The sequence below is a fragment of the Hippichthys cyanospilos genome, chromosome 12, assembly GCF_059441005.1.
Source record: "Hippichthys cyanospilos isolate Australia breed blue-spotted pipefish chromosome 12, RoL_Hcya_1.0, whole genome shotgun sequence".
In the NCBI taxonomy this organism is placed as follows: Eukaryota; Metazoa; Chordata; class Actinopteri; order Syngnathiformes; family Syngnathidae; genus Hippichthys; species Hippichthys cyanospilos.
In genome coordinates, this window is record NC_142380.1 from 11,680,414 (window position 1) to 11,703,767 (window position 23,354).

At 39.8% G+C, this 23,354-nt stretch overlaps 2 protein-coding genes across 6 annotated transcripts in view; one reads left to right on the plus strand and one right to left on the minus strand.

Moving 5' to 3' along the window:
* myripa (myosin VIIA and Rab interacting protein a) overlaps nucleotides 1-11,981 on the plus strand; it is a 23,285-nt gene extending 11,304 nt beyond the window's left edge. For 2 of the 5 annotated variants that reach the window (XM_088428939.1, XM_088428936.1), the window contains 7 exons: nucleotides 781-6,420; nucleotides 6,524-6,580; nucleotides 8,122-8,301; nucleotides 9,298-9,459; nucleotides 10,215-10,313; nucleotides 10,415-10,475; nucleotides 10,669-11,981. In XM_088428939.1, coding sequence (XP_088285065.1) covers nucleotides 781-6,420; nucleotides 6,524-6,580; nucleotides 8,122-8,301; nucleotides 9,298-9,459; nucleotides 10,215-10,313; nucleotides 10,415-10,475; nucleotides 10,669-10,694 — 6,225 coding nt within the window. In that variant the 3' untranslated portion in view covers nucleotides 10,695-11,981. Of the gene's footprint in view, nucleotides 1-780; nucleotides 6,421-6,523; nucleotides 6,581-8,121; nucleotides 8,302-9,287; nucleotides 9,460-10,214; nucleotides 10,314-10,414; nucleotides 10,476-10,668 lie in introns of those variants that run through there. The other 3 variants (XM_088428937.1, XM_088428938.1, XR_015867403.1) reach the window with 3 other exon arrangements.
* Nucleotides 9,075-22,450, minus strand: plxdc2a (plexin domain containing 2a). The gene is made up of 13 exons (XM_088428941.1): nucleotides 22,296-22,450; nucleotides 20,122-20,339; nucleotides 18,975-19,118; nucleotides 18,826-18,895; nucleotides 18,629-18,751; nucleotides 17,755-17,873; nucleotides 17,575-17,674; nucleotides 17,271-17,366; nucleotides 15,960-16,041; nucleotides 15,805-15,865; nucleotides 15,461-15,686; nucleotides 13,072-13,223; nucleotides 9,075-11,468 (listed from the first exon to the last, which is right to left on the minus strand). The coding sequence occupies exons 1-13, from the start codon at nucleotides 22,375-22,377 to the stop codon at nucleotides 11,253-11,255; spliced, it is 1,689 nt and encodes a 562-aa protein (XP_088285067.1). The 5' UTR covers nucleotides 22,378-22,450; the 3' UTR covers nucleotides 9,075-11,252.
* Nucleotides 22,451-23,354: the final 904 nt, after the last annotated feature.

Here is a 23,354-nt window from a genome sequence, read left to right on the forward strand (position 1 = left end):
TGGTTGTGGGTTTTTGGTTTTGTTTTGCCTTTCAGTTCTTTTCTTCCTTGCGTCTGCCCCTCTCATTAGCTGGATCCTGTCCACCTGTTGTCCGCGTGTTCCTGCCCCGTGTGTCAGGCTATCAGCTTCCCCTGCCTCACATTCTCCTCTAGCTGTTCCTCGTTGTTATCATCAGTGTGTTGTCTATATAAGCCATAGGATCGTTCAGCTAGTTGTTGTGTCATTGTACATTATCCACCGCCCCATATGTTTGTATGCTTTTCCTTTGGACACACATCAAAAACATCAAAAAGCCCGAGTTGGGCCAAAATTTTCCCCAGGGGTTAATAGCAATTCATATAACACAATTGCAGGGTTTCCACTCACTACAGTGTATAATATAAAAAGATACAGCTATATGCTGTTGAAGCAAACTTGCAGTTATGTAATGTGGCTTGTTGCAAGAGTTTTATAAGACCTGATTGTGAGACCCTGAAGCCATCTGTGATTTGTGATTGGATGAGTGAGTTGGAGAGGCCAGTGAAAAGAGGCAGAGTAATGCAAACACAAGCAAAGTTATTGTGGCTAACAAAAACTATCAACATAACCAAAAATAAAATTGGAAAAAGCATGATGAACCTGTAACCTCCTAACCCACAAGAACACTGCACCAATGTAAGAATTAACTGCAGTTCCCAAATGGTTAGCTGCATTTTCTTGCCAATATTTGCGCCAATAAAACATAGTTGCTGAATGAATTACAAACTTGCATTCATTCACATCTTACTTTCTCATTAACAGGATTACAATAGGAAAGACGACCGTTCCGGTTCTCCCTCCGACGCTGACACTCCCGACACCTTGACTCCTGACGCCGTCACCCCTGATCTGCTTCACCAGGATCTCACCATCAGTCAGGTGGACCAGGATCTTACGTTAGATGCACCACAAATTGCAGAACAAATCTCCAGCAACTCTGACCAAGATGAAGGGTTTTGCAATGCCAAAGACAATGGTGAAACGCAGGAGAAAGAAATGAGAAACCAAGATGATGAAGAAGACAACAAGGAGGTGGATTTTGCAGAAAGAAGAGTAGAAGATGAGAAAGTCGATGAGGAGGAAGAGGAGGAAATGAAATCTAGGTTGTACAAACTGGTGGCAAAATCCAGACTGGCGTACTTCTCGTCGACCGATGATGAACTAGACCGAGTAGGAAGGAGCGAGGAGGACCAAGGCTTTGAAGGTAAGGATCACGAGGAAGAGACTGAAGGACTCACGCACCAACTCAACCAGCTGGAAAAGGAAGTCCGTGCCACCATGTTCTCTTCCACGGAGGAGGAGTTAGACAGAGTCACGGATGAGGAGGATAAGAAGGAAGAGGAAGAAGAGGAGGATGAAGAAGAAGCACTGGAGGTGAAACTGTGCCGGTTGGCCAATCAAGCAGGCGCCACTCAGTTTTCCTCCACAGAGGACGAGCTGGACCGTGATGAAGCTGCTCATGAGGAGACACTATGGAGGCTGCAGGAAGACAAAGTGGCGCAGGCCACTCAGGTGCGCCATCTGGCCAGTCTGGTCAGCGCCTCACAGTTTTCGTCCACAGAGGACGAGCTGGATCGCGTTGGGGAGGATGAGGAATATATGATGCCAGCTGATGAACCATGGGGGGAAATAGCAGCAGAGCATATGGAATCCATGGGAGAAGAACCAGTAGAAGAACCAATGAGCGAAAACTTTGCATACGCTGTAGTGGTGGAATTAGACGGTGACAAGCTGATATCAGAAGAGAAGGAGGAGAGACAAACAAGACAAGAACAGGATCATTTGGTGATGAAGATATCAGATCAAAATAGAGGACAGAAAGAGGAACACGTCTTAGAGTACAACATTGGGAGGTGGGAGAGTGAGGAAGAAGATGTCGAGTTTGACAAAATCATTAGCAGCATGTTGACATTGACACTAGAGGATGTCAAGGAACAGGCCAAGACCGAGGAGGAGAAAAATGTTGGAAAGGCAGATGTGAAGGAGAAGCATGATGCAAAAATTGCCAAGGACGGGAAAGAGGATACAATGACAAACGGGGAAGGAAAAGAGGACACAAAGACAGATGAAAAGCTGAATGAGACTACAACGACAGATGATGAGGGGAAAGTGGATAAAAAGACAGCCGAAAACAAAAATAGGGATGAAAAGACTGATGAGGAGAGGTTTGACGTAATGGCAAATGAGGACAGAAACAACGACGCAAAGAAAGACGAGAACAGTACTAATGATATAAAGACACTGAAGGAGACAAACAATTTGAAAGATATGGACTCAAAGACAGATGAGGAAAGGAGCGAGGCAGTAAAGACAAACCAGGATTTAGTCTATCCGAAGGAAGAGGACTCAAAGGCTCATGAGAACAAGAACATGGATGCCAGTCCAAATGAGAGGAGCAATCATCAGAACAAGAACAATTATGCAAAGATTGCTTTAGAGGAAAGGGATGATACAGTGACAAGTGAGGAAAGGATCCAGAATATAAAGACAGACGATGAGAGGAAGGAGGAGGAAAAGACAGACAAGAATAGGACACAGGATTTAAACGCAGATAATGACAGGACCGAGGCAAGTAATGACCTGAATGAGAACACCAAGAAAGACCAGGACTGTAGCAACAATGCAATGTCAGATGATGCAAAGCGCGAAGATGGAGAGGATAAGAATAGGACCAAGACTGAAAATACTGAAACAGAAGGGACGACTGACAAAATGACAAATGAGGAAAGGAATGAAAATCCAAAGACTAACATATACAGTAACGAGAATCTAATGATGGGCAGGGAAACAAGCAATGTGAATAACAAGGAAACAAAGACAGAGATCATATCAATGAACATCAAGACAGATGAGAAAAATAAGATTGAGAATGGAAACAAGGAAACCGAAGCTACTAAGGACACAAATGATAATACAATGCCAAATGATAAAAGCAATGAGGACATGAACACAGACTGGAGGAGCAATGAGGATACAAAGACAGCGGATGAGAGAAAAGAGGGAAGAAAGACAGATGAGAAATGGAACAAGGATAGCACAGACAAAGACAGGAACAATGACGTGATGACCAATGAGGACACAAACATTTCTGATGAGATAAAAGAGCGAGAAAAGATCGATGAGGAAATGAACAAAGAGAGAACAATGAACAAGGAGAGAACAGACAAAGACAGGAACGGTGATTTGATGAGCAGTGAGGATACAAAAACAGCTGAAGAAAGAAAAGAGGGAGAAAAGACAGAAGAGAAGCGGAACAAGGACAAAACAGACAAAGACAGGAACAATGGTGTGAGGACAGACAAGGAGAATGAAACGAACGATCAAGAGACAGATGAAAATAGGAACAGAAACATAAAGACAGATGAGAAAAAAGAAACCACAAAGACAGACAAGGACTTCAATAAAGTAGATGATTACCTAATAAAGGATAGTAAGGAAAGTAACAATGATGGAAAAATGGAAAAGATAATATATGCTGATGAGAAAGAGGACTCAGAGAAATGTGAGAACAAGAATGCAAAGAAAGATGAAAGGAGCGCTGAAACAATAACAAACAAGGACATTTATGGAGACATAAAGACAGAGAAGGACAGAAACATGGAGGCTGCAGACCTGACAGAGGACTTGAATACAGACAAGGATAGGACACAGGGTGTAAAGGCAGACAAGGAGACAGGTGATAATGTAAAAGAGGGCATAGACAAGGACGGGACCAAGGATATAAAAAAAGACCAGGAGCTAGATGATAAGATTAAAGAGGACATGGAAGCTAAGGCAGATGAGAGGAAAGAGGACATGCTAGCAAAGATCGATGAGAGGAAAGACGACATAAAGACAGACAAGGACCAGAATGAGGATGTTGAGACCAACAAGAGGAGGAATGAGGACATAAAAACAGAAAATGAGAGAACAGAGGACTTAAAGACAGACAAGGACAAGAACAGGGCTTTGCAGACTGATATGCAGGAGAAAGATAATATGAAGATTGATGAGGAAAGAAAAGACTGCACAAAAGCCGATGAAAACAGGAACAAGGAGATGCAAACAGACAAATACTGGAACACTGATATGAAAGACGAGGAGAGAAAAAGGTGCTTGCAGACTGACAAGGACAGGAACTCAAATGCACAGGACAAGAACACAGCACAGACGGACAAGGATGGGACCAAAGAATGCAAAACAGATTTGGACTGGCGCAAGGATACAGATACAGACAAGGACATAATCAAGGATGCACAGTCCGACACAGACAGTAAGAAGGAAAACAAGACTAAGAAAGACTGGAATACGGATGCAAATGCAGACCCTGAAAGCAACAAGGAAGCCAACACAGACAAGGACTGGAACAGAGATGCAAACAAAGATACGGACAGAAACAAAGAAGCCAAGACAGACATGGGCTGCGACCAGAATGCAAAGACTGGCACAGATGGAAACAAGGAAGCCAAGACAGACATAGACCGGAACAAAGATGCAATGACAGACACAGGCAAAAACAATGAAGCCAAGACAGATATGAACTGGAACAAGGATGAAAATACAGAAACAGAATGCAACAAAGAAGCCAAGACAAACATAGACTGGAACAAGGATGCAATGACAGACACGGGGAAAAGTAATGAAGCCAAGACAGACATGAACTGCAACAAGGATGAAAATACAGAGACAGTGTTCAACAAGGAAGCCCAGACTGACATGGACTGGAACAAGGATGCAAAGACAGACACTGATGGAAACAAGGACGCCAAGACAGACATAGATCGGAACAAGGATGCAATGACAGACTCATCAAAAAATAATGAAGCCAAGACAGACATGAACTGGAACACGGATGAAAATACAGAGACGGAATCCAACAAGGAAGCCCAGACTGACATGGACTGGAACAAGGATGCAAAGACAGACACTGATGGAAACAAGGACACCAAGACAGACATAGGCCAGAACACGGATGCAATGAAAGACACAGGCAAAAATAATGAAGCCAACACAGACATGAACTGGAACAAGAATGAAAATACAGAGATAGAATGCAACAAGGAAGCCCAGACTGAAATGAACAAGGATGAAAAGACAGACACTGATGGAAACAAGGATGCCAAGACTGACATAGACTGGAACAAGGATGCAATGACAGACACAGGCAAAAATAATGAGGCCGAGACAGACGTGAACTGGAAAAAGGATGAAAAAACAGAGACAGAATGCACCAAGGAAGCCAAGAAAGGCCTGGACTGGAACGAGGATGCATATACTGACATCAAAGAGGCAGATACTGACACAGACAGGAACAAGGCAACAAAGAAAGAGAATGACTGGAAGAAGGATGCAACGACAAGCATAGACTATAACAGGGATGCACTGGCAGACAAGGAGTGCATAAATGATGCAAAGACAAGCACAGATTTGAGCAAGGATACAAAGATAGATACAAACAAGGATGCACAGACAAGCACAGACAGGGACAAGAAAAACAAAACAGTTGTCAGGAACAAGGATGCAAATACAGTCATTGACTGCAACACGGATGCACAGGCAAAACAGGATAGGAGCAAGGATGGAGAAAAACATAAGGACTCAAGCAAAGATGAACTGACAGAGAAGGACAGTAGCATAGATATGAAGACAGACAATGAGACTATTGAGGATTTGTATAAAGACGAAGCAAACAAAGATGCAAAGACAGACAAAATCTGGAAGGTGGATGCAAAATCAGACAAGGAGAGAAAAGGGAACCTGAAGTCAGACAAGGACAGCAAAGATAATACTAAGCATGACGAAGAGAGACAAGTTGATGCAAAGACAGATAAGTACAGGAATAAGGATATGAAGACCAACAATGAGCGAAATGGAGACTCAAAAACAGGGAAGAACAGGAATAAGGTCAAGATAGACAATGAGATGGAAGATCATGCAAACATGGACAACAACAGCAATAAGGATTGGAACCCTAACAAGGAGAGGAAAGATGATACAAAGAAAGACAAGAAGAGAACTGAAGACACAAAATCAGGTAACATAGACAAGGACTGGAACAAGGATGTGACAGAGGAAAACAAGTCTGGGGATTACAAGACCATCAAGGAGAGGAAAAAGTACTTGAAGATAGAAAAGGACAAGCACAAGTTCACCAACAAAGACAGGGAAAGTAAGAGGCATGCTAAAACTTATGAGACAGGGTCTGTCAAAAAGGTCCAGGAACCCCAAATAAGTCTACCTGAAGATCCCAAGAAACAAACTGTTGGCGAAACCTCCCAAACAAACATAAGTGCTGAACTTCTTATCAGCTCTCCGACCGGTCAACAACAGAAACAGGAAGAAGTTGCCGTGAAAGTTGAGGACAGAAGAAAAAACATGGTCACCATGGAGGAAGATTTCTTGCAGCCGGAGGACATCAGAAACGTGAGGAACCTTTTAGCATTCCTGTCCCTTCAGCTTGAAATAACCAAGCTTGCTTTACTAACTTCTCGTTCCTCTTCTTGCTTGCACTGCCTGCACGCTGTAGGCTAGTGACGCTGAAGCGTACCACGCAATACACTTCATATCCACTCTGCTGGAACAGGTGAGACGGACCAAGGGCAACTTTCTTAGCTGTATTTGCATGGAGCTGATGGAGCAGTTTGGTTAGGGTAAAGCCTGACCTGGCAGGACCTTTGTTTTTAATGGCGTTGTGGATGAGCCATCGCTGTAAAGACACGTTAGCTTCGAATTATAGAAAAGAACCATGTGCACTGGATGAATTCATACAACACATTGATTAGTTGCTTGTCGTTGTAAAATCACATTTGCTCAGTTAAGTTTACATGCCTCAAGTTTTTGTTTGAATTTTTCTTTGTTATCGTTTTGTAAACAGTCGGTTTTAGAACAAAGTCATAAAGAGGGCGTGGCAGCCACAGTGAGAGGCGTGGTTTCACTTCATGGTTAGAAATGTCGCTACAAAAAACATGAGATTTCATAAGAAATGAAATGGCCAAATTTGCCAATGGTAAAGTTGCATCTGGGAAGTTTAAAATACCAAGATATAGGCTCTTTAAAAGACCGAATTTTGTGCTCGGGGCAGTGTGGTAAGCTGTGGTTAGCTGTCTGCCTCACACTTATGAGTCACTTGTGTTGTTTTTCTTCACTCCATCTTCCTCCCGCATTCCAAAAACATGCTAGGTGCACTGTCTCTAAGTGAGTGTGAATAGTTGTTGGTCTACATATGCTTTGCGATTGGCACCCAACCAGTCTGGATGGTATCCTGCCTCTCAGCCAAAGTCAGCGGGGGTGAGCTATACTGTATACCATAACAAGTGATATAGTGAACGGACGCATGTCCATTGATACAATAAATAGACTAACGCAGAGGTTCCACTTCCTCAAAATGTACAAAGATGTACACAAATTGCATTGCTTGAAGGAATGATATAACTGAATTACAAATGCTGTTCAATTAGATATGAAACATCATTGAGATGCAAATGAGTACTTATCAATGCATATGCTAACATATGCCAAAGGGGGATACCTGGCATAAATGAAAAAGCTAATGAGCTAAACGCATACAAAACAGCACATAACATGCAGAATTTTGGGCATATTATCAATAAAGACAACATTCTTACAAAGAAAGTACAGCTTAGAGCCAGCTTTCACAGAGAGAGAGAGAGAGAGAGAGAGAGAGAGAGAGAGAGAACAACGTGTGTGTCATCGACAGTGACTGCTCTCAATTAAAGCCACACCATCCTTCCCCTACAAAACTACAAAATGTAATATCAACAGCGGCCAGAGGGGGCATCAAAAAACAAAGATCACACCAAACAAAGCACAAATGAATGACCTGTTAAAGGATAACCTAAATCAGTTCCAAAACATCATCATTTTGGGTGCGGCCCATTTGGCCTGGTACCAGTTAATCCACGGACCGGTGCCCGGCTGCGGACCAGCAATTGGCGACTTCTGGACTAACATTTGCCTGTGGCAGATACACCAACATAGAAAAATCACCCTTTTTTGACAAACTGTATTGTTTAGTGAGGCCAGCTCATCTTTCAAAGTGTTCGATTTTGTGACCAATAGCTTGTGTTCCTTCTTGTAACTGGCATCTGCATACTGTCTGCGTAGAAGTACTCAGCAGCGTCCTTGTGCAGCATCACAACAGAGGTCCTTAAGGTCCTCAACGCTACAGAGGAGCTTCTTCAGGGGGTGGAAGGTCGGGAAGGCCGCCGGTCCTCCGGCCCCTCCTTGCCCGCCGACGCTGACCCCAAGAATCTGGATCAGCAGTTCTCCGCACTGGAAGAGAAAGTAGGTTGTCGTTCAGGGCTGGGCAAACCTTCGGGCACAGAAGTTAAATTTGTCATGCAGTGTTCTCACACTAGATCGTATTTTCTTTTAAAATGATAAAAAAAAAATAAAAAAAAAATCCTACCATCACTGCATGGATATTCATTTATTACCATTGCAGGTTTACTTTGCTATTTTTCTTGATATTTTTCCTTCTTCTTAGTCGGACCATACAACTATAATATCAATTGTATTGTGATGCGTTTTCACAAAATCAGCCTTATGTCGGCAAAAAGAAAAATGGAGAAATTTAAATATTGTAATCCTACACTCACTTCCCTAGAGGTAGCTCAAAACCTGACAACGTTACAGCAATTTCAATATTGCTAAGTTGAAATTTCTAGTTTGGATAAAAACATGTTTAGTTTCGGTACATTTATCTTTTAATAGTGCGCATCTACTAATTATTTTCATTTACAATCTGAACCTTTTTGGCTTCTGGGAAATGAAAGACCTTAAGGAGGTTGTTTTTGTTGAAATCTCCAAATAGACTCCTGTGTCAAAAATTCATATTTTCATCAGTAACGCAAAACTAATGTGCGACATAGGCCTGCTTTTGTGAAAATGCATCACATTTATTTAAAAAAGAAAGCAAAAACAAAGAAAAAAAAGAAAAGTGTAATCTCTTTTTTGCAGATTTTTTTTCCCTTGAGTATTATTTGGAACATAACCCCTACAATAAATGAGGAAACTCTGTAAATAATTCCAGCTGAAGATTTATTGCAAATGTAATTTTTCAACAAAACTGCATCCTTATGATTTCAAAAATCTGTTCTTTAAAGTATACACTGAATAAAGTAATCAGTATTAAATTAAAGAAATGAATGAGTATATTTCAAGAAAAGAGCTAAATTAGTGTGACAGATATTTCAGAACTCTTGGTGGTTTGGATGGAAAAAAAAACGATACGGTGCCTTTTGTAGCAACGGCAGGTAACTTCAAGGTAGTTTTTGGCAGGTGTACATGGCGGCTGGTTCGGTGTATGGCGTGGAAGCCGAGCTTGGCGAGCTGGAGCAGCGCGCCAGGGGCATCTCTAGCAGCACATCCGACACGGAGCTGTTCTTCCTAGAGGAGCAGGTTGCATCTGCCGCCGCCCGGGTTCAGCAGTCCGAGCTACAGGTGAGCATTTTTTTATCGTCGAGGAAGAAGTCAACCAGCTCTTCACAGTGGCCATGTCTGAATGTTCAAGACTCCCTTTTATTACAGAAGCCGTCCGTAAATAGGCTTATGGTTCCATAACAGTGCAAAGATTAGATGTTCTTATCCAATCACGGGTTGCAGCTCTGCAACATGCAAACGTGGCTTTCCAAAAAATAAACTGTCTCGGTCAAAGTCACCTGTCATGTACGTGTCTGAGCTCAGCCGCGTATGCATTCAAGTTCACCAGAGTTCAAAGATCATTCTACAATCAATTAACAAATAATAATACTTTGCTTTGATTCAAATTCATATCTGATTTGCAGTTATTTTTTTGCCAGTTTACTCATTTAGAGTCACTACTTTCTCCATCCATCCATCTAGCCATGTAAGGCCAAGTCACATAAAGCATATAACGTCACATAATGTATCATAATGCCACATCATAATGACATAATCCCACCTAAACGCTACATAGCAAGAAAAGGCCACTGTGTAACATCACTTAACGACTCATAGTGTAACGCCACATTCTGGAGCACAGCAGACGGGATAAAAAGGCTACCACTATTTCAAAATATCACAACATATTGTCACATGATGTCATCTCCAAAATTCCAAATAGCGTAAAGCCACAGAATGAAAGCGCTGTAGTTCTATTTGAGAGACTTCAGTAATTGCTGCTGTTTTGGTCAGCAAAAGAGTCCTTAATGTTTGTGAGTAACATGTTGTCTCAGATCAGCGATATCTCTGCGAGGATCGCAGCGCTGAGGAGCGCCGGTCTGGACGTGGACCCGCAGTCCCGTTTCGCCAGGGCGAGGACCGTCCCGGTCATGGTAAGCACCGCAAGCGCAATTTGCCTTCACACGCGCGCGCGAGGCGATCTGACCCACATGATGTCATTGGACACACATAAAAGACGACGTTGTCTTTTCAGCCTCTCACGCTGAGCTCGTCCAGACAGCTGAGGAGACGACTGCCAGCGCTCCCACGTCCAGGTGAGGGCAACGCAAACTATACAGTACTGGACTTGTGTGCTTTCATTCACATGGTGCAACCTCACTTAGCTCTGAAACCAACAGTGGAAGAGTTTTACCATAAAAGTTTGCATGATGTACAAAAAAAAATGACCTTAAATGTATAAATATTATTTGATGGAGAAATTTGATTTTTTTTTTCATTGTGTTTCAGAGGACAACAAAAGCGAGCACAATTGAGGACTTCTGTAGTGCCTTCCTTCTGGTGCCTTCTTTTCTTCTACCGTTTGTTGATCATGAGGAAAAAAAGAATTCATCATTTAAAAAATACGTTTTATCACAGTACTATCTACAAAAATACCTAAAGAAGCATGTATATTTTGACCCCCTCCCAGAGATCATATATAAAATAGTAGTGTACATAAAGTAGTGTACATATATGTACAGCTGAAAAATCAGAAGAAAATAAAGTTATCCTTGAAGATGAATGGCAGCAGAGACCTTTTGAACCTTGTACATGAAGGCGGAGAACGTGAGGAATTTTGTTTGTATTTTGGAAAAGAGGAAATGACACAGGGTGAAGACATTCCGCCACGGGGAAGAAGTGTCTCCGGAGGGAACGCTGACACAAAACAGCGATCTTGGCCAGAAAGTCATTCCGTGTTTGTCTTTGCAAATAACATGAAAGTAGTCCACTGGCAAAGGCGAAGCCTGCATAACAATATTCTCGTTTCCTCATAGAGGTATAAATGTGAGAAAGAGCTGCGTCCCGAATCGTCCTGGGTGTCGTAGTCCAGGTCAGGAGCTCTCAGAACAGAGAAAATGCTCCCTTGGGTCTGGGACAATGAAGCCTTCCTTCTGCTCGCTCTCTCGTCGGATGGCCATGACAAATGACTGTTTGGGGTCGATGACCGCCACGCCGTCTCTGTCCACGCCCGGTGGCTCCACCTCAGCGTAGGAAGGGTGGCCCGAGCCGCGGCGGAACTTCATGGTGGGCCAGCGGGCCGGACGCCGCTGCGGACAAGCACATAGGAACGTTTTGGGAGTCGTAAAGCCATCTGACACTCTTTCCAAGCTCGTTGGAAATCTGGGGAAAATTCTGCCCGCAAACTCAGTTTTACACAGTAGCATGAAATTTGGTAGGCTGGCTCTACGCTAACGTTTGCACTAGTAGCACGGAAAAAGTTGGTGGCGCTGCACAGGATTTGGTCGCACACGTTTTCAGGCATGACCTTATTTGCTGATGTACAGTCGTCTAAATTTGCATTCCGTGATGTCATATGTCGTGTGATTCAGGATATATTTGAATTATATTTTACCGTAGCATGAACTGCAACGAGTAGTGGTGGGTAAAAAAGCTCAATTATTTTATAGACCTTTGAAAGGCATTGGACTTTGCTTTTACATGAACATGTTTTGCTCAACGCAGATGAAGGCAGATCTTTTTGTGCGATTAGGTGCTATGCCATGTGCAAACTCATTAAAGCTCGGACAACTGATGAAAATAAAAGAAAACTGCATACCATGGCTCTGAATCTTATTTAATGTTTTAACACCTGTTTAAAGGGAACTTTCAATCCTTTTTAGGTAAGTTTTATAATAATGATATATAACAAAACAGTGTTTATTCTTTGATTCACTGACAAACCAACCACCAGGATGGAAGACCGAGGCCTAGTTTTCGATTACGTGTTGTAAACATAGGTGACAAGATGGATCGCTTAAAATATTAAAAATGATTCTTCTTGATATGTCAGCTTTTCGAGCTTTATGGAAAGGCCAATTTATTTACACATTTTCAGTTATATATTTCATGCCCGAATGCATTTCAATGCACCACCATGGCTAGCAGCTAGCGCTAACACTGCAGACTTGTGATACAATGAGAGTGAAATGCATTTTCAATCAGCAACACGAAGTCTGCCAAATGTGGTCAGCCAAATGTGGTTTGCAATGATTATTTTTGGGTCAAACCATTCATCTTCCCAAAATTCGGTCCTCGAATCCAGTTAAAACTAGCATGAAGTTTAGTTTGCATTTTTATCATGAATAAACCCACAAAAAAGACGAAGACGTCATACCTGAAATGACACGAAACGTCTTCCATTTTAATGTCCAGTAAAATGGACCCTGGTGAAAACATGTGTTTGGTAAGATCCTAACAAGGATAGTTCTGGACAACTAAGGACAACTTAAATTGCTCAATAAACCCACCGTGCATGTTTTTGGAATGTGGGAAAAAACTGCAGTTCCCTGGGAAAACCCACGCAGCCACAGGGAGAACATGCAAACTCCACACAGGAAAGCCGAAGCAGGAGGTGAAACCGCAACCTCTGAACCATTAGGATCCCCAAAAATTGTTTTTGAAAATGGTGTCCTTGTCGCCACATTGGTTTGAAGTATGCTATTTTGGTGTCATTTTCAGGGTTCCTTCAAAAATCAACTACGAATCTGGGCCTGTGTACACGGGCCAGTTTCTAGCTGCGAAACATTTCATAAACATTACCATCTTCCTTGGCCTGTGTAAGTACACACATTGGATGAAAATAACAATGTAATAATAATCATGTATTCGGTGGCAATAGTACAATGGGAAAGGTAGCCATACATCACTGACCTCCATGAAGAAGAGGCTGGCGCTAGACGTGGGATGATTATACACATAGATGGAGACCAGGATACCCGTCGCCATGACAACCATCACCATGACCACACCCACCAATACACCCGTTTGCTCTCCCTGGCCTGTATCGTTGTCTTCGCCGCCTGCTGTGAGAACATGTTGAACGATATTGTTAAGAGACAAAAGTAATGTTTTTATGATAACTTAGAGATCACTTATCATGCACACCAAAAAATAAAATCAGTTCTAAACTAATACTTGACTCGTGTAGGCATTGCTAAAATGAAATGGATATATTTTTAGACTGTCCGTCTTGTGCAGGTTTAGCGTAATGGTGCAAAGTAATAAAAAATAAAACACCTGCTTTTTGAGAAAAACCATGAGCCATGACTGCTTGTTGTTGTAGCCCTGCGTAAAGAATACAGTGTTTTCTTGTTTTTTTTTGCAATTAATGGGGACCAGAAAAATGCTGAACGGTCATGTGTCTCTTTTTGGACACAAAGATTTATTTTCTCCTACCACACAACATACAGTGCATCAGAGCATGGTGAGTGCCGCTTACTCTCCCCGCAGCTCTGGGCACTGACCCTTCCTCCACTCAACCATTCCTAACAATGCAACCTTTCTTAAAGGGCCAGCCTCCCCCCTTCATGTTAGGACTAAGCATGCGAGTTTTATTGCAGTGCATCAGGTAGGCGCTGCTGTAAAGTGAGAGTCTATTAAAAAAATGACACAAAAAGGTGCAGCAAAAAGTGAATATTGTCAAATTGCGGGACTACATGTAGCGCACCAACATTTGTGTCCAAATGGCAGTTGTCAAACAGTAACTGTCAGCGCTATCTGTTAGCATGTCCGTGGCGTGAGGCCACGAAGGACATATCATTGTAAACACAATTTTAGAGCCGACACGCCCTTTGGGTTTTCCTATCCCTCCAAACCAACAAGCAGAAGAGAACATCACATTGACATGGCGGTCAACAAAAGCCACTGTGCAGGGGTCCCATAAATAACCGTCCTCCATGTTGTGAAGCAAACGCAAAGCGGCCACATAGCCACACATACATTGAGGACACTATGCAGTATTTAACATGGCGTTGTATACACTCAGCTATGTGCTAACAGAGCACTGACAAATAACTCAACACCCCCCAACCCCACCGCACACATGGACACACACTGCACATGAAAACATCACAACAAGCATGGCGTGATGAGCATGTCCAATACCAAGTGTCGTTTTACTCCCCTCTTTTTAAAGTACTTGATTATTTTAAAAAATAGTTTTTTGTTGATTTATATGGTTGTGAAGGATATTCTTTTGGACAGATTTGGTATATTCACTTTTCACTTTTTTTTTTTTTTTTTTAATGAAAGGATACCAAAATTGGTATTACAAGAAATACAAATGCAAAACCTGTCATGAATCCCAGCAACAAAAATATTGAAATGTTAACTGAATAATAAAAATAAAGCTGTATACTAAATACTGAAACGTTCTACAAAATCTCTATATCTTGGTTTAACATAGTACAACCCTGATTACCCTGCAATAAAAGCTTTTGGTTTAGCGTCACAAATTATTTGCTGATTGCTAATTGGACCTGGAAACTCAGCAACTTATATTATATTACTGTAAAATAATTTTAAATTTGACTTTCATTTCATATTTTAAAGTATATAATTTTAAAAATGATGCAAATACTTTAGAAATATTTAATCTTTTTACATGTTTTCATTCAGATAAAAAATTGACAAACCTGTTTTAAATAAACATTTTATACACACACAGCACTGTTTTTTCTTAAAAGCAAGTAATGAAATATTTCTCTCATATTTGTTTTTGTCTCACAACTGTATTTTTAGTAACATTAAACACTGCATTTTTATTTACTTTTTGTTCACACTCACAGTAAATACAATTTTAAATAGTTTAATATAACTTATAACTTTAATATACAATTTTAAAATAAAAATATTATGAAACGGTTTTTATGAAAAGTAATTTGTACATTTTATTCATATGTATGTTGTTTACATACTAATTAATATGAACATTATATACCGGTAGTTATTTTTACGTTTTTGAACAATTTATTAAAGTGGAATGTTCTTTGTTAAATTACTTCTAAGTACTCCTTCACAATTGATTTGGTTTACTTTATTTCATCATGTTTACCTTTATATGTTGTTCCAATTTGACGTCAATGAACTTGAGATAGATTTAAACTCTTAATTAGAAATATGTGTGCAAAAAAAGTCTTTTTTTTTTAATGAAACTGATCTCATTTAGATGGTCATAACCACTGTGTTATGCACTGTAAACATTTCATTTTGATGCCAAACAAACACTAATTTCTTAAAATCAATAAATTGTGAAGCAGACCTGCAGGTTGGCTGGTGGAGGAACAAGGACCGGACGTGACCTTGCCGCCGCTCCTCGTCGGCTGGTTATCGGCAGCGGCCGTTCTGCCCAGAGGAGCGGAGGTCGGGCGAGAGGTCATATGCTCCCTCGATGTCGCCGGCGATTCCGCCCAGGCGGTGGTCGTCGCTGTCAGGTGGTGAGACGTGTCTGTGACGTCGGGTACTCTCAGGCAACGGGCATCTCGTCTCTGGAAGAAGCACATTTGAAGCTTAAACGTTTTTTTGGGTGAAGAAAAAGAGCTAAAGACAAAATATTAATTATATAAATAAGTAAAGCATTCATTTAACTAGCGAATGACTGCCAACCTCCTCCTGGCATCCGTGGTCCACCCAGTTTTGGCGGTTCCGGTCAAAGCCACTGGAGCATCTGGAATTTAAAAAAAAATGGACGTTGAGATGCAGATGGTGAGGAATGGTCCACATTCCAGAGGCGATGTGCTGTGTGTGCTTTTCCATTTGACCTCTGCAAGCGAGAGCACCAGCTGCAGTTGAAGCCAATCTGAGAAGTGACACACGGAGCACAGCTGGAGAACTGCAGGCACGCTGAGGACCAACACACACGATCAGGAAAACCTTTCCGAGCCACCGTGGCCTAACACCTTCATTGACACGCGGGCGGGTCATTTCATTCAAAAAGTCAGTGTCACGTGATTACAAACAGGAAATACAATGAGTGAAACTTCATCATCATCATTTTTGCAAATATCTGTTCATCTTTACCCTGTTTGAATCTGGTTAAATTATTTTACAGTTGCATCTTAAATCATCTTTCAGATTGAAATGAATGGAAATGCAAATAATCTGTTCCAACCCACCCCCACCCCCGCCTCCCTCAAAAAAACATTTTGGTGTTAATGAGAAAAATATCGTAATCTATAATATTGTGCTTACTGCCTTACAGAGTAAGAACAAAACTAAGAAGAAAAAATAACCAAACATAAAAAGAATTAATAGAAGGCAAAAAAGAGTGTTTGTGCAACACGAGCTAATGTTACAATTCATTTCTTGTTCTTTCCTTGGCCACCGGGAGGCAGCATACATGCAAATAAACGTAAAATTGTATTATTTCTTCAACTAACTACTTGAAGTCACTCACTAACATGTTGTAATGTCATTTTTATAGTTTATCATGCACGCTTTATGCTAGTTTTTATATTATATACTGTATTTGTGCATTGTGTTAGAATATCCACTGTTTGGAAAACAGCAGCTAGCTATGCTAACATTAGCTGTTGTTGGTGTTTTTCATTGTGTTGGCAGTCGTCCAAGGCAAAACTCAAATACTTAATGCTCAGTGTCATTTTGTTGTTGTTGTTGTTGTTGTTGTTCATCTTGACAAAAAATGGCGTGGCAATAGAGAGGGTGAAGCCTTTTTTTCCAACTGTTCAATATTTGCCACGTGTTACTTATTGTGAAGCAGTTTGATTCAATGCCATCATCAGCACTTGTATCTCAAGTTTGTGCTCACATAAGGCAAAGTAAAAACACACAAAGAAAAATAATAGCATAATGACGTCTTGTATCTCGAAACCTTAGCAAGCGGGGTTTATTTAATTTGATCAAAATACATCTTGATTGAATATTATTATTCAAAAGATAACTCGGGGCAATACAGACATTTGAACATTCTCATTGCTGTTTGTATTCATAATATTCCACTTATGTTTTCTTAAAAAATAAAAAAAATGCTTCCAATGGTGTATTATTTGTGTTAGGGTAATTTTTGGCCATTCTTTTCCTGACTTCAAATAACTTAGAGTGAATCAACTTACTTGGCAAAGGTAGCATCTCTATAGTGGTTGCATTGGAGATTTTGGACTTGAGAATGTCCACCTTGTGATATTCATAGATGGTTCGCCGACGCACATCTACCAGACAGAAAAAGATGCTAATTAGTGTGACTATGTCATGTGATGAACATGTATTGACAAAAATGAAGAGCCCTCAACAAGGTATTTAGATATGTGACTCATTGCGCTTTGTGGCAAGTTGTTTTTAATCTCACTACCTTAACCTTATCCTTAACCTTAACCTATCTTGCATTCACTTTGTCAAGCTCTATGATGTCATACTCACTAGGGATCTGTTCAATCTTGTGAACCACCACGAATGCGTCCGACAGGCCCACTTTGACCGGATGATTCTCACTGCTGATGTCGCTGATGTCAACGGGAATCTAGAGAAGAAAAAGAAATACTTGTAGCTTATCTGAGGAAAAAAATAGTACGTAGGCCATGATATAAAGATGGTGGTCACCTCCTTGTAGGCAAAGACGATGCGGCCGTCACTGTGCAGAGCCGCTTGGAAGGTGAACGTGCCCGAGCCGACGTTGTCGTGCAGGTAAAGATGGGTCCACTGCACCACCAGGGCGGAGCCTGGCGACACCCAGAACAAAAGTTCACGAAAGAAAACATTTAGATGCAAGAATGTTTCGACTATATTTTTTTTCCTTTAGAGTGTGATTGAAAAGCATTTAAACACAAGATAGGAACAAAAGAAAAAATTACAAATGAAAATAATTATAAAACTATAAAATATTTATGAACTTGTAAAAAAATCATCAAAAAATGAAAAATTGAAATAAAATTACATTTACATTGTGTGTATATATATATATATATATATATATATATATATATATATATATATATATATATATATATATATATATATATATGTATGTATATATATATATATATATATATATATATATATATATATATATATATATATATATATATATATATATATTCATGTGATATGATTTGCATAGGTGTTTGAAAATGAAAAATGAGTTATTGATATAATACATAGCGGTAGCTAAAACAATTGAGGAAGTAAAAGCAATTTGAATGTCGCCAAGTTGAAATCCGTAGTTATGAGAAAACAGGTTTCAAGTTTTGGCACATTCATCTTTCAAATGTCTATTGAAACAGTACCTCAGGAATATTGAGCAGAAGCTTTCAGGGAGCGGTAAATGACCAATAATCATTTAAATATGAATGAAACATATGAAATATGAATGCTATATTTTGAATCAAAGAGAAAATATTTACTTTTAAAAAACTGACAAATTGAAAAAACACTTTATTTCAAATCATCTACAAGAATAAGAAGACGATCTTCTCACCGTTATCAAAATAAAAGACAGAGGAGTTGCTGGAAAGGCTGGGGTCAAAGTTGGCCATGAGCGGCGCGATGTACTGAGTGGCCGTGAGCAAACGATGGATGACATCTCCCGTGTAAATAAAGCCTGCCCGGGAAACAATAGACTTCATTGTACTGTTTGCATCTGATGGAGCAGCCAGTTAGTGTCAATGTGCTCACCTCCGGTTGCCACGGTGACTTCTTTCAACATGTGACCGTAGAATGGAAACTCAAAAGAGAGATTGACTCTCTGGAAAAGAAAGGAAAGCCCTATCATGGATAAATACCTGTATATACATTTTTTGCGGGTGGTGATGATGATGTCACACCTCGGCTTGGCGATGCGTGCTGGACAGGAAGCCGTGAGTCTTCCACCCGTTCTTGGTAATCTGCGCTGCGTTGACCCATGTGTTTGAGTCTCCCGCTTCCCCAGGACCAATGATTTTGGAGGTGTAGTAGACATGATCCATGTTCTGGCCATAATTTATGAAACAAGTAATTTAAGTAGTTATGAATAAGTGTAAGGAAATAAAAGTACAGTACAATGTAAAATGGGTCTAATTTGTTCCACACTACTAACCACCAAATTGAATCTCAAATAAAAGTTCAAATTAAATTTAAATTAATCCCAGAGGTGGGAGGGGGCATATTATTGGTTTCAGAGCTGTTTCTTGAAAAAAAAAAATCAGTAAACCACATGATACGCTGGACTTAATATCATCCGTTTTCCAACAGAATGAGTAGCTGGAGCGAAGATATATCCTCTCTTTTATTTTTAATATTTTTATAATTTAGGTAGCTTTGATTGAATATCTCACTCTTCCTCAGTGGTTCTCAAAGTGGAGTCCGCGGAACATCGGGGGTCTCTGGCCTCATTGCAGGGGGGCCGTGAAATAATTTGGGTGTTTTGAAACTGATTTAGTTATCTTTTAACAGTTACTGATTTGTGTCTTGTTTGGCTTAATCTTTGTTTTTAGCGCCGCTTCTGGCTGTTGTTGGTAGTGCATTCTTAGTGTTCTGTCTACCTAGATATAAACCGAGGAAATATTGGGTATTAAAAAAAAAAAAAATTCTATTCCTGAGAGGAATCATTCAACAAAATTTGCACCCACGTTGCTGTGATTATTGTTAACACCAAATACATCAGGTAATAAAAGTGTGTACTATTGATTTGCATGCTGCGCCAATCAAGTCTTTGATAGTTTATGACATATTATTGATGAAAATATAGCGGAATATCAAAAAAGTGAAGGTTTATTTTTCAAGAATTGTGAAGTCCAAACGTCTCGCTGTCGTATGACCTATTTAAGCGCTATTAGTGTATGTGTCTGATTGCTCAGATGAATTTATGTGCGTATTTTCATAATGAACTGAACTGCACGATGATTCCCCGTGTGTCGCATCTGAGCTTTACTTTCTGTTCTACGGTTTTCGTTACACTTTTGTGCAACCGCTAATCTGATGCCGTGGTCTCACCACAATCTGGGTGGAATTGTCATGCCCCTCCTCCAACAGGTCGGTGTACGAGTCATCCGGGTGGTGCTGGTCCCTGTAGAGGCCCCTGGGATCTGGAGCCCAGCGGGGAGGAGCTTGGGATGCGGGGCTGGACAGCCACCTGGCCCCCCTATTTTCCATCTTGGGGGGACCCGGTGTGCTCCCTGCAATAGTAGATTGTGTTTGGCTTGTACCTGAAACTGAAAAAAAGGGAAGACATTACCGTGTTTTGTTGTTTTTCTAATACATGAGTGTCAAACTCTAGTTCTCAAGGGTTGATAATCTGCATGTTTTTTTAATTTTTCTCTCTCCAACACAACTGATTCAAATGACTAGGATCATTTTAAGCTCCTGCAGATCTTGCTGATGAGCTAATTATTTGAACCAGGTCTATTGGAGAGAAAAAAATGCAGGATATCGACCCTCGAAGTCTGGTTTGACACCTGTTTTATCCTGAACAATAAAACAAAAAATATACATCATAATAATCAATAAACAAAAAGAACACGTTTCTTGTTTGATTCTTTAAGCTAGCTGACTAAAAGGCTAAGCTATATTTTTGAGGGTCATTTGCAGAAAAAAGGTGGTAGATTTATACAAATAAAAGTTTAAGTTGTTTTTCTTAAAGCATTTTTAAGAAGGTACATTTAGGGGGATTTTTTTCAGAAAGTTGTATTTGAGGGAATCAGTATATTAAAAAAAATTGAAAAAGCAATGGGAAAAAAGCTACTGTTCATATTTCTTGGTTGATTCTTTAAGATAGCTGACTAAAAGGCTAAGTTAAACAGTTGTTTTAAAATTAAAATGTATAGTTCTATTTCTTTTACAGTAAATTTCACCAGAAAATAACTTGAAGAGCTCACAAGTGATTTGAAAAAAAGAAGAAAGAAATCCTCATCAAAAAAGAAAGTATTTGTAGCTTTTCTAAACTAGCTGCCTGAAAGACAAAGCTGTGTACGGTCGTTGTTTTACATGGAGAATTTGTAGTTCTCTTTGTTTTATGTTTAGTTTGACAGTAAATTTCATCAGTGATAAAAAGTTTGAAGTCCTCACAACTGAACGCAAAACAAAAATAATTCCTCAATAAAAGAAGAACACATTTTTTGGTAAAGCTTCTTTTAGTGACTTAAAGGCAAAACTGCACAGTTTTAAATTGGCATTTTGTTGTTCTCTGTTTTATGTTTATTTTGACAATAATTTTCACCAGGCAACAAATAGTTTGCGATGCTCACAAGTGTAAGAAACAAAACAAAACAAAAAAAAAACTATTTTTTTTTTTAAGCACTCGGAAGTCAGTCATGGAACCGCTGCACTGTAACGCATGAGGTCCATGAAGGCATCGTTCATGCTGGGGCCAACACACTTCGTTCACGGTCGTCACGCCGCTGCTGGTGACTCACTTTGCTTTCACAGCCCAGGGTGAAGAAGGCAACCTCCGCACATTCTTCACACCAGCAACACGGGGCACCCATGGGTGCTGCTGCTGCCGCTCTTGTAATTGTGATAATTTGTCACATGCTAATTCAACGAGCTACTGTTTGGGTGCACACTTGCATATTACTGTGACATGAATGCTTGAAAGAAAAACGCGTGAAAGATGTTGCATGTCATAATTTGTAGCCCGTCCTGAACAGTAGTTAGAATATTTTCGTTTTTGTGGGTTTGTAGCCTATATTGCTACAATGTGAAATGGACAATTAATTAAAATTTGTATTTCCATTTACAAAACAAAAAATAATCAAAGTTTCGGATAATCAATATATAAGTAGCCTATTATTACAATCCGTCCAACAAAAATGTTTTAAAATATATGTTTATAAAAAAGAAAGTGAACTAGCTTTTATACAGTTGTGCGTATAGTGCAAACGCAGAACCCGCACGATTGGCTTTTAATATACATGTATTCATGTCTAAAATAAACATTTTAAGATGCATATTTATGAAACTATTACTAGAAAATTATTTAAATGTTTTTGTACATTTTCCACGTGTGAACAAAATATTATAGAACTGACACAGCTCTTTAAATGGTAGTGCTAAAACAAAATTTCCGTAAATATACATCGAAGTAAACTTAAAGGCATTCTGTATATTACTCATGTATTCCAATTTAAATATGAAATCGATTTATATAGCTGTAGATTTGTGTGACTTACCAGAAGTAGAATTTGACATCACGAAATTGTCTGGAAGCTGGAAAACAACCAAGAGTGCCGCAATAACACGAAGCGTCATCATAAGTTCCTCGTAAGTAGAGGCGCTATTTTTCAATGTCAATTCAAGATCTTATAATGAGGGAAGACAAATTCTTGGTGAGATGTTTTAAGTGTCAGACTCCCAAACTGGCGGCAAACCAGCTGACTGCCACTATTATCAACCCCAGTGACGACAAAAGCAACGTGAGGTCCACGCTGACTTCAGGGACCGTTGGAATTGTCAGTCCATTGACCCAAAAGTAAGCGTTTGCCTTGTCATGTCTCAAAACAGTACTACGTTTTTGATATTTGTTACAGTTTTGGCAAACTTCACTAGCAGTTTAAAGAAGGAAAACGGATGTTGCCGTGCACATATTTTTGTTCAAAAAGTCCGGCGCATTAAAGTATCACCAGTTGAGCTTCAAATAGTTCTACATTTAGCCACTAGATGGCCATATAGTACAACTACAAGAAAAACTGTTGTCACGCAATTCTGACGTTCAAGTTTTTTTTAATCATTTAGCATAACAAGGTGATTGAAATTGTTTGCGTTTTTTAAATGGTTGCATTTTTTAAAGCCGGGTATATTTTAATGAAATAGTAAAAAGCCATATTTTACAACAAAGTACACTTTTGTGAGTCGAATTTTAAGTAAAAAAAATGGTGCATATTTTGAGGAGAAAGGCGTTAAGTAAAAATCGTCCTACTTGAAGGTTTGACTTACGTATTCTATGTGAAAAAAATGTCTGAGAAATTCACATTTTACAAAGTTATATTTTGTAGGGTCAATTGCAGGAAAAAAGGGGTACCTTTAGGGGAAAAAAAAGTTTGTTTTTCTTAAAGCATTTTTAAGAAGCTACATTTAGAGGGGATTTTTTCAGAAAGTTGTATTTGGGGGAACCGATATATTTGAGAGGATAAAAAAGCAATGGGAACAAAGCTATGGTTCATATTTTTTTTCTTCATTATGAGTTTTTAATGAAATGAGCAATCATAATCAGAAACATCTGAGAAATTGCC

Excerpts from the sequence above, each read along its gene's own strand:
- plxdc2a (XM_088428941.1), bottom strand. The coding sequence starts at position 22,377 with ATGATGACGCTTCGTGTTATTGCGGCACTCTTGGTTGTTTTCCAGCTT. Across the intron at positions 18,752-18,825 it reads AGTCACCGTGGCAACCGGAG|GCTTTATTTACACGGGAGAT; the intron begins GTGAGCACATTG and ends TTTCCCGGGCAG. Across the intron at positions 11,469-13,071 it reads CCAGCCTCTTCTTCATGGAG|CGGCGTCCGGCCCGCTGGCC; the intron begins GTCAGTGATGTA and ends GCTTGTCCGCAG.